This window comes from Mobula birostris, chromosome 19 (assembly GCF_030028105.1).
Source record: "Mobula birostris isolate sMobBir1 chromosome 19, sMobBir1.hap1, whole genome shotgun sequence".
Taxonomy (NCBI): domain Eukaryota; kingdom Metazoa; phylum Chordata; class Chondrichthyes; order Myliobatiformes; family Myliobatidae; genus Mobula; species Mobula birostris.
In genome coordinates, this window is record NC_092388.1 from 20,987,951 (window position 1) to 21,000,343 (window position 12,393).

A 12,393-nucleotide genomic window follows, 5' to 3' on the forward strand; every position below is an offset into this window, starting at 1 on the left:
GAAAGAAGGAGATTATGGCACAACCAACACAAGGTGCTGGAAATCCACAGCAACACATGTAAAATGCTGGAGGAACTCAGCAGGTCAAGCAGCATTTATGGAAATGAATGTACAGTTGACATTTCAGGCGGAGACCTTTCTTCAGAACTGGAAATGAAGGGAGAAGATGCTAGAATAAAAAGGTGAGGGAGGAGGAGGAATAGCTAGAAGGCCATGTGATTGGTGAAGGGAGGTAGGCGGGAAAGGTAAAAGGTTGGAGAAGAAGGAATCTGATAGGAAAAGAAAGTGGACCATGGGAGAAAGAGAAGGAGGGGCCCCGGGGGGGAAGGTGAGAAGAGGTAAGAGGCCAGAGTAGGGAATAGAAGAAGAGGAAAGAGGGGAGGGAATAAATTACATGAAGGAGAAATTGATGTCATCAGGATGGATGCTACTTAGATCGAATATGAGGTGTTGCTCCTCTACCCTGAGAATGGCCTCATCATGGCAAAAGAGAAAGGCTTGGATTGACATTTGGGAACAGGAATGGGGATAGAAATAAAAATAGTTAGGCACCAGGAAACTCCACTTTTGGTGGATGGAGTGGAGGTGCTCGACAAAATGGTCCCCCAATTTACATCAGGTTTGACCAGTGTAGAGGAGGCCGCATCTGGAGCAATAGATGACACAAAGGACAACCCCAACAGATTTGCAAGTGAAGTGGTACCTCACCAGGAAGGAGTGTATGGGGCCCCGAATGAAGGTGAGGAAGGAGGTAAGTGAGGATGAGAATAGGCAGGTGTAGCACTCTGTCACTTGCAGGGAAATGTGCCAAGTGGAAGATTAGTGGGGAAGGATGAATGGATAAGAGAATCCCATAGACAAAGGAGATCCCTATGGAAAGTGGAGAGTGGGGAGGGAGGTAAGGTTGTGGTTGGTGGTAGGATCCCATTGAAAATGGTGGAAGTTGTGGAGATATGTTGGATGTGGAGGCTCATGGGGTGGTAGGCAAGGAAAAGGAATATCTAAATGGTACAACTATATAAAATATAAGATAGGCATACAGTTCTTGGGTCAGCATGCAATAGGAAGGATGTATTGGACTGGAATGGAGCAGGTGCAGAGGAGAGTCAGGAAGATTTTGACCAGGGTGGAGTTATTCTGTCATGGGAAAAGGTTGTTTAGGCTGGGTTTGTATTTCTCGTAGCAGTGAGGGCTGAGGGAGGACCTGACTGAGGTACACAAGTTTATGAGGGGTAGTGTTAGGGTAGATAGTGAGAAAATTTCCCCTTAAATGTCTGTAGCCTGAGAGTATATGTTTATGGTATGGAGTGGGAGACTTTGAGAGGATCTGGTAAGTTATTTTTTCAGCCAAAATATTGTTGAAGTTAGAAGGCACTACTTAAGGGAGTGGTGGAGGCAGCCACAATATTTAAGAAGTATTTAGGTGAGCATATGAACAGCATGCCATAGAAGGCACAGAACCAGACGTAATTAGTGTAGACATGTACTTGATTGCTACCTTAGATACATGACCTATTTTGTGCTGTGTACTCACTCCTTTAAATATTCACATTTGTAGGAGTGTGCACATACGTATGAGTGTGCCATGGATAAATACAAACACATAGGCAAACACATACATACCAACCCACCTGCATACCCAGTTCTCAATCCTCCCCTTAAAAATGCTATTTTTTTTCTGAATTGCTGGTCTCACCACATGCTGAAATCAGAGATTTTGTGCTGAACTTCCTTTCTAACAGTGTCACGCCAATGACCACAATGATGAATACCCCAATTTATGATATCACCGGAGCGCAAATCTTCCCCTGCAGTATTGTGGCATCTCAGGGAATTACTAGCATGACAGCAGAGCCCTCTAGTGATGTGGATGTGTTACGCAAGACATCCATGGATGTCGGGCTGGCAAATACTGTGGACGAGGACCAGCCAGGATGAGGACAGTGGCCCCTCAGAGGGCTTGTGCCTCCTCGGCCCGTGAGTGGAGAGCCTGTACTTCGGGATCCTGCCTTCGGCTAATCCTGGGGTTGATACTGAAGACTGAAGCCTGGAGGTTGAACCCTAACAGCTGAAGCACTTGGTGTATGAGTCGGAGAATTGACTGGTGAAGTTAGAGGCCCATTGTCCATGACTCTGTGAGCCCACCCAGAAGCTGGAGGCCGGGGGGGGGGGGGGGGGCCTGTCGTGGAATTTGAGGACTGCTTGTGTGTGTGAATGGGTGGCTGGGGGGGAGGAAAGGGGCTTGATTTTGCTGTTGCTTTTTAGCTTGTAGTCTGAATTGTTCTGCTGAACACGTGGGTATGCTATGGTGTTGGTTGTTCACACAAATGATGCATTTTACTGTATGTTTCAATGTACATGTGATAAATAAATGAATTTGAATCCGAGGTCACTGCAAAATCTCCCACATCAACAAAGAATCTTATGGAATTTACAACAAACCGGTCAGGACATTCAGCTCTATTGGTCCATGCCACTGAACGCTCTTTCCATGACATCTTCCTGCTCTGTTTAATCTCCACGGTTTGTTCCTCATCTGTTTATTCAGCAGCTCCCAAAGTGCAATCATCTCAGCCATTTCATGGAACAACAAGTCCCACATTGCCATCATTCCCTGGAAAAAGAAGTTTATCCTAAATGAGAACTGAAAATACCCAACAGGTCAGGCGGCATCCATGAAAAGAAAGGCCAATGAACATTCATTCAGCCTTTGAATGAAAGATCTTCAGTCTGAAACTTTTTCTCTGTTTCTTTCCTCACCGATGCTGCTTGACCCACTGAAGAGTTCTATTTTCAGTTTTCCAACATTTATAGTATTTTGGCTTTCTTCACTTTGTCCTGCATAGTTGATGGATTTATTAATGATCCGAGTAACAGGTTAATGACAGCTGACTGTATTTCTTGGTCTTGCAGGTCGCTATAGATTTCACAGCATCCAATGGAGACCCTCGAAACAGCTGCTCTCTGCACTACATCCATCCCTACCAGCCCAATGAATACCTGAAAGCATTGGTGGCTGTCGGGGAGATCTGCCAGGACTATGACAGGTAATAGTGCTGTTGAAAGACACAAGCTTGGAGCTATTGAGGTAGGGTGTGGAGTGACAGGTGATTGCCTTGATTTTACTCACCAGGTCAAAACTAATCCTTTCAAGCCTCTTATGAAGTAGACAGGAATTTCAGTTTAGGAGTTAAGTATTCATAACAATGGATTTGAACAGGAATTTCAGCTGCATTTACAGATTCTGCAAAAAAGTTTGTGGTTAACATATTTGTTTCAGAGCGAAAGCATTTGGCAAGCCTTTAATTCTGAAAGAGCACTCTGAAGAGTGTTGTTCACATCATGTTACTCTGGTGACAGAATGTCACTTTTCACAAAGACTTTTCCTACCAAGAAAAATTGGAAAACAGGACACCTCCTATACAGGAAAGACTAATAAATGCTGGTGTGAAAGTTCATGAAAGGCAGAAACTAAATGGGAAAGTTGGCCTTTATTACAGGTGCAAACAACAGGAATTCTGCAGATGCTGGAAATTCAAGCAACACACATAAAAGTTGCTGGTGAACGCAGCAGGCCAGGCAGAATCTCTAGGAAGAGGTACAATCAACGTTTCAGGCCGAGACCCTTCGTCAGGACCGATGTTTCAGGCCCAGACCCTTCGTCAGGACATTTGTCCTGATGAAGGGTCTCGGCCTGAAACGTTGACTGTACCTCTTCCTAGAGATGCTGCCTGGTCTGCTGCGTTCACCAGCAACCTTTATGTGTGTTGCTTTATTACAGGTGGTTTGGATCAACTCCAAGGAAGTCGTGCAGCACATTACAGATCTTTGATGAGTTCTGGTATGGAATACAAAGTGCAGTTTCAGTCTCCTTACTTTGAAACTTGTTTGCCTTGGACGCAGTGCAGTGTAGATTCCTCGGTGGAGCAGTGGTCCTGTAAGGAGAAACTGAATAGGCTGCATCCCTAAACTTTGTGCAGTAGGATGGCAGAAAAAAAAAGGCTGCACTTGTTTAGTAACTTATGTGAAGTGTTTCAACATAACAAAGTGTAAACACATTGCAGTTATCAAGCAAAATTTAACTAAGAGACTCATAAAGAAATATTACCAAAAATGACCTAAAGGTTGTTCAAAGGGATAGCTCTGAATGGATGTCTTAAAAGAAAGACGGAGAAAAGTTTAGAGGGAATTCCTGAGATTTGGTCTTTGGAGATTGAAGTCACACCAAAAGGCTAATCAAGTTGAAAGGTAACGAACAACCATGATCAATGTACATCATTGTTTTACAAGGGACAGTTAGTGTAACGCTACTACAGCACCAGCAACCTGGGCTCAAATCTGCTCTCTGTAAGGAGTTTGTACGTTCTTGGAGTACTGTGCTCAGTTCTGGTCACCTCACTACAGGAAGGATGTGGAAACCATAGAAAGGGTGCAGAGGAGATTTACAAGATTGTTGCCTGGATTGGGGAGCATGCCTTATGAGAACAGGTTAAGTGAACTCAGCCTTTTCTCCTTGGAGAGATGGAGGGTGAGAGGTGACCTGATAGAGGTGTACAAGATAATAAGAGGCATTGATCATGTGGATAGTCAGAGGCTTTTTCCCAGGGCTGAAATGGCTAGCACGAGAGGGCACAGTTTTAAGGTGCTTGGAAGTAGGTACAGAGCAGATGTCAGGGGTAAGTTTTTTATGCAGACAGTGGTGACTGCATGGAATGGGCTGCCAGCGGTGGTGGTGGAGGTGGAAACGATAGGGTCTTTTAGGTGACTCCTGGATGGATACATGGAGCTTAGAAAAATAGAGGGCTATTGATAAGCCTAGGTAGTTCTAAGGTAGGGACATGTTCGGCACAGCTTTTTGGGCCGAAGGGCCTGTATTGTGCTGTAGGTTTTCTAACTTTCTATGTTCTCCACATGACTGCATGGCTTTCCTCCTACAGCCTAGAGAAGTACAGGTTAGTCAGTTAAATGCTCACATTGGTGTAATTAGGTGGTGCAGGCTCATTAAGGCTGGAAGGTCGTTATTGTGCTGTACCTCTGAATAATGAATAAAACCAACCATTAAAGAACAGCAATCTCAAGCATTTGAGATTAAGGAGATAGGGAGGAATGAGATCATGTAAGGATTTGTAGATGATGAGAATTTTAGTACACCATCACATCTTGGATATCATTTGCATGCATTTCAATGATAAAAAAGTGCCACGGAGCTGAATTTATAGCCCCAATATTCCATGGACATGAGAACTATTCCTGTCTACATGATTTTCAACACTGTCCCATGTCTTTAGCTGTGATACGTTTTTACCCAGATGTTATGTTCCTATTGAACATTTTAAATACTGATGGTAGTGAATCTGTTAATCAGTCACATAAATCTCAGGCTCCCTCCAAACATGGTTCCAGTAATCACCCAATCTAATATAAATTCTAATAATAGATCTGTGCTAAGTACAAGTTCAATACTGAGAAATACTGTCCTGTCTGAATAACACACACAAAATCTTGAAGGAACTCAACAGGTCAGGCAGCATCTATGGAGAATGGAGCTGAAGTCGTGATGAAAGGTTTCGGCCCAAAATGTCATCTTTTTATTCTGCTCCATAGGTGGTGACCTGCTGAGTTCTTGCAGCATTTTGTGTGTGTTCCTCTTGATTTCCACCATCTGCAGAATCTCTTGTGTTTATGATATACTGTCCTGTCAGAGGTGCTTTTAGTTGGTCATTGAGTAGCTGTACTGAAAGGATTCTCCCCGTGTCCTGGCTGATATTTACCTTCAATTAGCACATACAACATTGATCTAGTCATTATCACTTTGCTATTTGTGTGAACTTGTTAACACACATTGGCTGTCCTGTTTCAAAATTACAACACTGACAACAAGGCTGCCTCTTTCAATGTAGGGTTGTAAACGTTTTATATAAATGTAGTCTCTTGTCAATTCTGGTTTTGATGAATATTTATGAATTAGGTGGAAGATTATTGATGTTGAGTTCTGCAGTGATTCACAATTTTCAATCACAAATTTTGGTCGTTATTGTACTTTGTGATACTGTACTTAATATCATTAAAAGAAAAAGCCATTTGGCTCTCTTAATCTCTAGGAAGAGGTGCAGTCGACGTTTCAGGCCGAGGCCCTTCGTCAGGACTGTACCTCTTCCTAGAGATGCTGCCTGGCCTGCTGCGTTTACCAGCAACTTTGATGTGTGTTGCTTGAATTTCCAGCATCTGCAGAATTCCTGTTGTTTGGCTCTCTTAATGCTTTGGCCAATGACAAGTTTAAAGGGTGGATTAAAGACTATTTCCTTGTTCATTCTATCTCCCCCCTATGAAAGGATTATTCCATGCACAGCAGGAATTTTAAAAAAGATTATAAATTGGTGACCTTCCTATTAAAGCAAGAGATTATGATTTTCTTTGTTATTTCAGTGACAAAATGTTCCCAGCCTTTGGATTTGGAGCAAGAATACCACCTGATTTTAAAGTGAGTACCTTTAAGAACTCTTTAAGATCTTTGGTTTTCACTAATTGTGTTCTGTTTTCGTCCCTAAAATTAATTATTCAACACTATTCAAAGTTCCATTATAGAATATGCTTCTCTTACCAAAATGACTCTCTGCCAGTTTGCATAGTGAAGATGTGATTAATGTTTCAGAAAAGATGAAATTGGAGACTCTTATTAACTGCTTCTAAATTTATCTCCAATCATTGGAATGAATTTCCAAAAGAGTGAATTGTGATGATGTAGCATACTTAGCATTACTTGTTCAGAAAGAAAATTCTTCAGACAAGTAATTTTCCACCGGACATAAGGCTGGTTGCAAATAAATCACCCTGTTTTGATAATAACATTGCTTAACGGAAGTAATGGGGCCCTTGAACTGTTGCTCATTTTATGCAATTCCCTTTGGTGTTCAACTTTGAGTCATAATTACTGAGAATCTCCGAACAGGCTGCTGGTGCATCTCCTGGTGAAGATGAATGTATGACACCCCATAGCACTAATTTGGAGAAGGTGTGTAATTTTCAGTAACCTAGTCAACTACTTCCCTCAACCAGTCTCAATTAAATAATCACACCTTGCTGTCTGTGGGAATGAATTTGGTGCCAAGTTTTCAACATTTCAACTACCTGGTGTTTTAACTGGTAAATCATAAGACTGCCAAAGGTGTAAGATAACTGTGAGTCTTTTGTTTCAATTTTGCTGTATTATCTCCTGCCCAGATCTTCCTGAAGATGATAGCTATGATTACAAGAAGCAATTACATCGTTTCTACTCTGTAGCAAAAATAAGAGGGCTTAACATTGTAATTAAATCAGATTTACAGGAAGATGTAATTTCTGCAGAGCAAGGATACAGAGTGACGTGTTTGTTTATAAACCACGGAGGTGTGATGGCAGGTTCTGAGAATGAAATGAAGACTTGCGGAGGCCTAAGCTTTTTCTCGTGCTTTTCAACTGTGTACTGAATTCAGCACTGAGCTGGCTTTACTCCTGTGGGGCACCTCCTGAACCCCCAATCTCAATGTACATTTCCTGCATACCAGGAGGCATTAGATGGTTTAGCAGAATCCACTTCAAGTTCTTTTTCCAGTCAGGGACTGATCAGCAGCCTATAAATGAAACCCAGAAATTAAGGCATATTTAAATAATCTTCTCATTGCACCAGCTGAGTTTATCATCCATCCCGACTCACAATCAAAATCAATAAGGAGTAGAAGTCAGGGAGCTATTGCAGATGCTATAGGATTGCAAATTCAGGTTCCAAAAAATATATATATAATATCCATATCTCAACTTTAACTTCGCACTTCTTTATCTCAGTCTCTAAGCATCATACACCATAAGAGATTAACCAGGATACAATCATATTACTTTTGCTGGAGTCAGGAAGAAAAAGTCATTATCAGTAAATGAGAAAAATGTGGATTGCATTTTCACAGTGGCTTTTGTGGTTTCATGAAATCCTGAAGGCTGCTGTTGTATCTCTTGAAGTACATTTACACTGGGAAATGTGGCACCTAATTTGGGCAAAGCAACCTCACCTCCCCCACAAATAACAATGAGGTAATAACCACACACAATGCTAGAGGAAATCAGCAGGCCAGGCAGCGTCTCTGAAAAGAGTACTGTCGCTGTTTCAGGCTATGACCCGTCCTGCTGAAGGGTCTCAGCCCAAAACGTCGACTGTACTCTTTTCCATAGATGCTGCCTGGCTTGCTGAGTTTCTCCAGCATTTTGTGGTGTGGTGCTTGCATTTCCAACGTCTGCAGATTTTCTCTTGTTTGTGAGCAAATAACCAGATAATTTGTTTTAATAATTTAGTGAATGTCAGTATATCAAAGTTCAAAAAAAATTTATTATCAGAGGGCATCTATGTCACCACATACAACCTTGAGGTTCATACTCAGCAAATCTATAGAATAGTAACTATAACAGGATCAATGAAAGATCAACCAGATTGCAGAAGACAACAAACTGTGCAAATGTAAATAGCAATAAATAACAAGAACATGAAATACCTAGATAAAGAGTCCTTAAAGTGTGATCATTGGTTATGGGAACATCTCAATGGATGGGCAAGTGAGTGTAGTTATCACCTATTGTTCAAGAGCCTGAAGGTTGATGGGTAGTAACTATTCTCAAACCTTGTGGTGTGAGTCCCGAGGCTCCTGTACCTTCTACTTGATGGCAACAGTGAGAAAAGAGCGTGGTCTGGGTGGTGAGGATCTCTGATGATGGATGCTGCTTTCCTGTGACAGTGTTTCATGTAGATGTGCTCAATGGTTGGGAGGGCTTTACCCATGATGTACTGGGCCACATCCATTACCTCTTCTAGGATTTTGCATTCAAAATCATTGGTGTTTCCTTACTAGGCTGTGATGCAGCTGATCAACACAGTCTTCTCTACACATCTATAGAAGTTTGTCAAAGTTTTTGATGTCAAACTTCTATTGTTGTATAAATATGATATCAGGAGAAGAGTCTCTACCTTTTTTTTTAAAAAATCAGCCTAGGGATTTTTTTCCTACAACCAAGAGAGCTTAACACAACATAGATTTTACATTGATAATTGATCGAAGGATAAAAATGGCTGGCACACTGAAGGGAGTTTTCTAGTAATTTGACAGCAATATGTTCAGGTCAGTATGATGTGCAACCTGGAGGTGCACTTGCAGGCAATGGTGCTCCAATGCAGCTGATGCTCTTGTCCGAGGTAGTTGAAGATGTGTTTGAAGAGGTGCTGGAGGATACATTTTTTAATCAAAATGTGTCGCTGTTGGTAAAAATTTAACATGAAGTAGTTCGAAATACAGAGGATTCTGGATGACTGGGACACATCGGGACCTGCACATTTTGGCCCAATTAAGCGGCTGCCCTAATTAGCTGAAGGTTCATGGAAATAGTAAAAAAAGTTATAAAATGACAAGCTACTGTTTAACTGAGTAAAAAAAATTATGCGTTTAAATGAAACACAGAACAAATTAGAACACAACCAAAACTACTACAGTAATATAAAACTGTGTATTAGTTCCTGAGAGCTATCAACGGAGAAATTCATTCAGTGTACACTAACATAATCTTTTCATTAACTGTAAATGGACAAAGTTAGCACAGACTCTTAGTGCTGATAGCGTACTGCCTTCAAACAGTGCTTCAGATGTTTTCACATCCTTCAAATTTTCATAGTATCATTCAAGATGATTACCAATACCTTCAACCCTTTCATAGTTCCTAACTTGTTGAAGTAGTGAAATTGTTCTATTTTCACTCCTGGCCGTTTCTGTCATCTTGAAGCCTGAATACTTGAAACCACAGTTTATTACTCACAAACTATCACTACTATTTGAACACAAGCACACGTAATTGATGCTATTTAACAATTGTTTGGTCTAAGCACAGTGTGGTGTCTAATGGCCACACGACATGCAGGCAACTGATACTAGTTAGAAAATGTTTGCTAACAGTCTCTTGCCCCAATTAAGTGGCAAAGTGTCTCAAATAAACAAAGGGTATCCTGGTTATTTTCTTAATTTGTTTTTGTTCTTTCAAAATTGTCTCAAATCAGTGGCTGCCTTATTAACCAATGGCCCAATTAGCTGAAATCCACTGTAATTCAAATTTTATTCCCCAACACTAACATCTTGTTATCTCTCTCAATTGATGGCTTCCAGGTCTCCCATGACTTTGCAATCAACTTTAATGAGGACAATCCAGAATGTGCAGGTAAGTCCCAATGGGAGAATATTCTTTCATACTGAGAAGCATCTGTCACGGCTTTCCAGTTTTTGCAATGCCCTGATGGAAGAATATTTTGAACAGTTAATAGCTTTGCCAAATACTGACCCTTTTTCATAATTATATTCTTCCCCAAGGTATACAAGGAGTAGTTGAAGCCTATCAGAAGTGCCTTCCAAAAATCCAGCTTTATGGACCAACAAACATTGCTCCAATTATCCAAAAGGTGGCCAGCTCTGCCTCAGAGGAAATGCACACAAAAGAGGCAACAGTGAGTGATCTTCATGAATGAAACTCAAGGTCCAAAGTTGATGAGAATATAGAGTTATGATTAGTCAGATCTGCCATAATCTTATTAAAAGAAGAGCAAGCTCCACTCCTATTTTTTTTTAAGTTCTTTTGTTTACTATGAAAGGTAACCTTTCCGAAGAATATCCAGCTTTCTCCCTGCAGGGCCCCACATATTCTATAAATCACTCTCTCTAAGTGCCCTCTCAAGGACTTAAGCACCTGGACAGCTGTTTGAGCAGACACACTCAGGTTTCTCTATCCCCTACACTCCTTGCAGAACCTATTCTGTCTTATTTTTTCTCTTCATTCCTTTTGCAAAAATGCATTGCTTTGCATTTCTCTGCACTAGCTCTTGGACATCACTTTTTATCGACCCATTCTGTTATCTTTGGTCTACTAGAGATTGTAAAGTATTTATCTTAGGAAGTGAAACTGGGCGGAATGATGGAAGCGCCGTTGGAGGAATACTTTAGGAATATTAACCATAATTCTGCAATTTTCAAGATTGTTATGGAAAGGGTTGGTCCTCAAGTTAATGTCTTGAATTAGGGGGAGCGCCTGTTTCAATAGTGTAACAGTGCACCTAGTGAAAGTAGATTGAGAGCAGATGTTTGTGGGTAAAACAGCTGAGAGGTTTTTAAAAGAGTGTTAGTGAGAGTTCAGAGCAAGCATGTTCTGGTATGAGTCCAAGACAAAAATGGAAATGTTAGGGAACCTTGAATAACAAAAGGTGTTGAAGTTTTGATATATTTCAAATAATAACAAAAAGCAAACATATAACAGGTATGTCAAGAGAGATCACAGATGCTGGAAACCTGAAGCAAAACATACAAAATGCTAGAGGAAGTCTGAGAACTCCGGGAACCTGGGGGTACCTACTTCACTCAGAGGGTGGTAAAAGTGTGGAATGAGCTGCCAACGGAAATGGTGGATGCAGGTTTGATTTCACCATTTAAAATAAATTTGGATAGGTATGTGGATGGGAGGGATATAGAAGACTATTGTCTGGATATAGGTCAATAGGACCAGACAAAATAAGACCATAAGACAAAGGAGCAGAAGTCAGCCATTCGGCCCATCGAGTCTGCTCCGCTATTTTATCATTGGCTGATCCATTCTCCCATTCAGTCCCACTTCCCCGCCTTCTCATCATAACTTTTGATGCCCTAGCTACTCAGATACCTATCAATCTCTGCCCTAAATATACCCAATGACTTGGCCTCCACTGCCGCCCGTGGCAACAGATTCCATAGATTCACCACCCTCTGGCTAATAAAATTTCGTCGCATCTCTGTTCTGAATGGGCGCCCTTCAATCCTTAAGTCATGCCCTCTCGTACTAGACTCCCCCACCATGGGAAACAATTTTGCCACATCCACTCTGTCTATGCCTTTGAACATTCGAAATGTTTCTATGAGGTCCCCCCTCATTCTTCTAAACTCCAAGGAATACAGTCCAAGAGCAGACAAACATTCCTCATATGTTAACCATCTCATACCCGGAATCATTCTGGTGAATCTTCTCTGAACCCTCTCCAATGTTAGCACAACCTTTCTTAAATAAGGAGCCCAAAACTGCCCACAGTACTCCAAGTGAGGTCTCACCAGCGCCTTATAGAGCCTCAACATCACATCGCTGCTCCTATACTCTATTCCTCTAAAAATGAATGCCAACATTGCATTCGCCATCCTCACCACCAACTCAACCTGGACGTTAATTTGCTAAATTAATAATTATCATCCATGTTCATCTATGGGAAGGATATGTAAGATAGCGAGCTCTGGGAGTGGTATGTGGTTAATCTGGAGTAGGTCAGTATTAAGGAGGAGGATTTGTGAGATATCATTGGATGCATAAGAATAGATG

The 12,393-nt window shown here is 41.3% G+C and overlaps 1 protein-coding gene across 6 annotated transcripts in view; it reads left to right on the plus strand.

Moving 5' to 3' along the window:
* The window catches only part of cpne4b (copine IVb), a 564,934-nt gene that overhangs the window by 540,953 nt on the left and 11,588 nt on the right, over nucleotides 1–12,393 (plus strand). For all 6 annotated transcript variants that reach the window (XM_072283307.1, XM_072283308.1, XM_072283309.1 and 3 more), the window contains 4 exons: nucleotides 2,914–3,047; nucleotides 6,427–6,481; nucleotides 10,173–10,224; nucleotides 10,374–10,507. In XM_072283307.1, coding sequence (XP_072139408.1) covers nucleotides 2,914–3,047; nucleotides 6,427–6,481; nucleotides 10,173–10,224; nucleotides 10,374–10,507 — 375 coding nt within the window. The remainder of the gene's footprint in view (nucleotides 1–2,913; nucleotides 3,048–6,426; nucleotides 6,482–10,172; nucleotides 10,225–10,373; nucleotides 10,508–12,393) is intronic.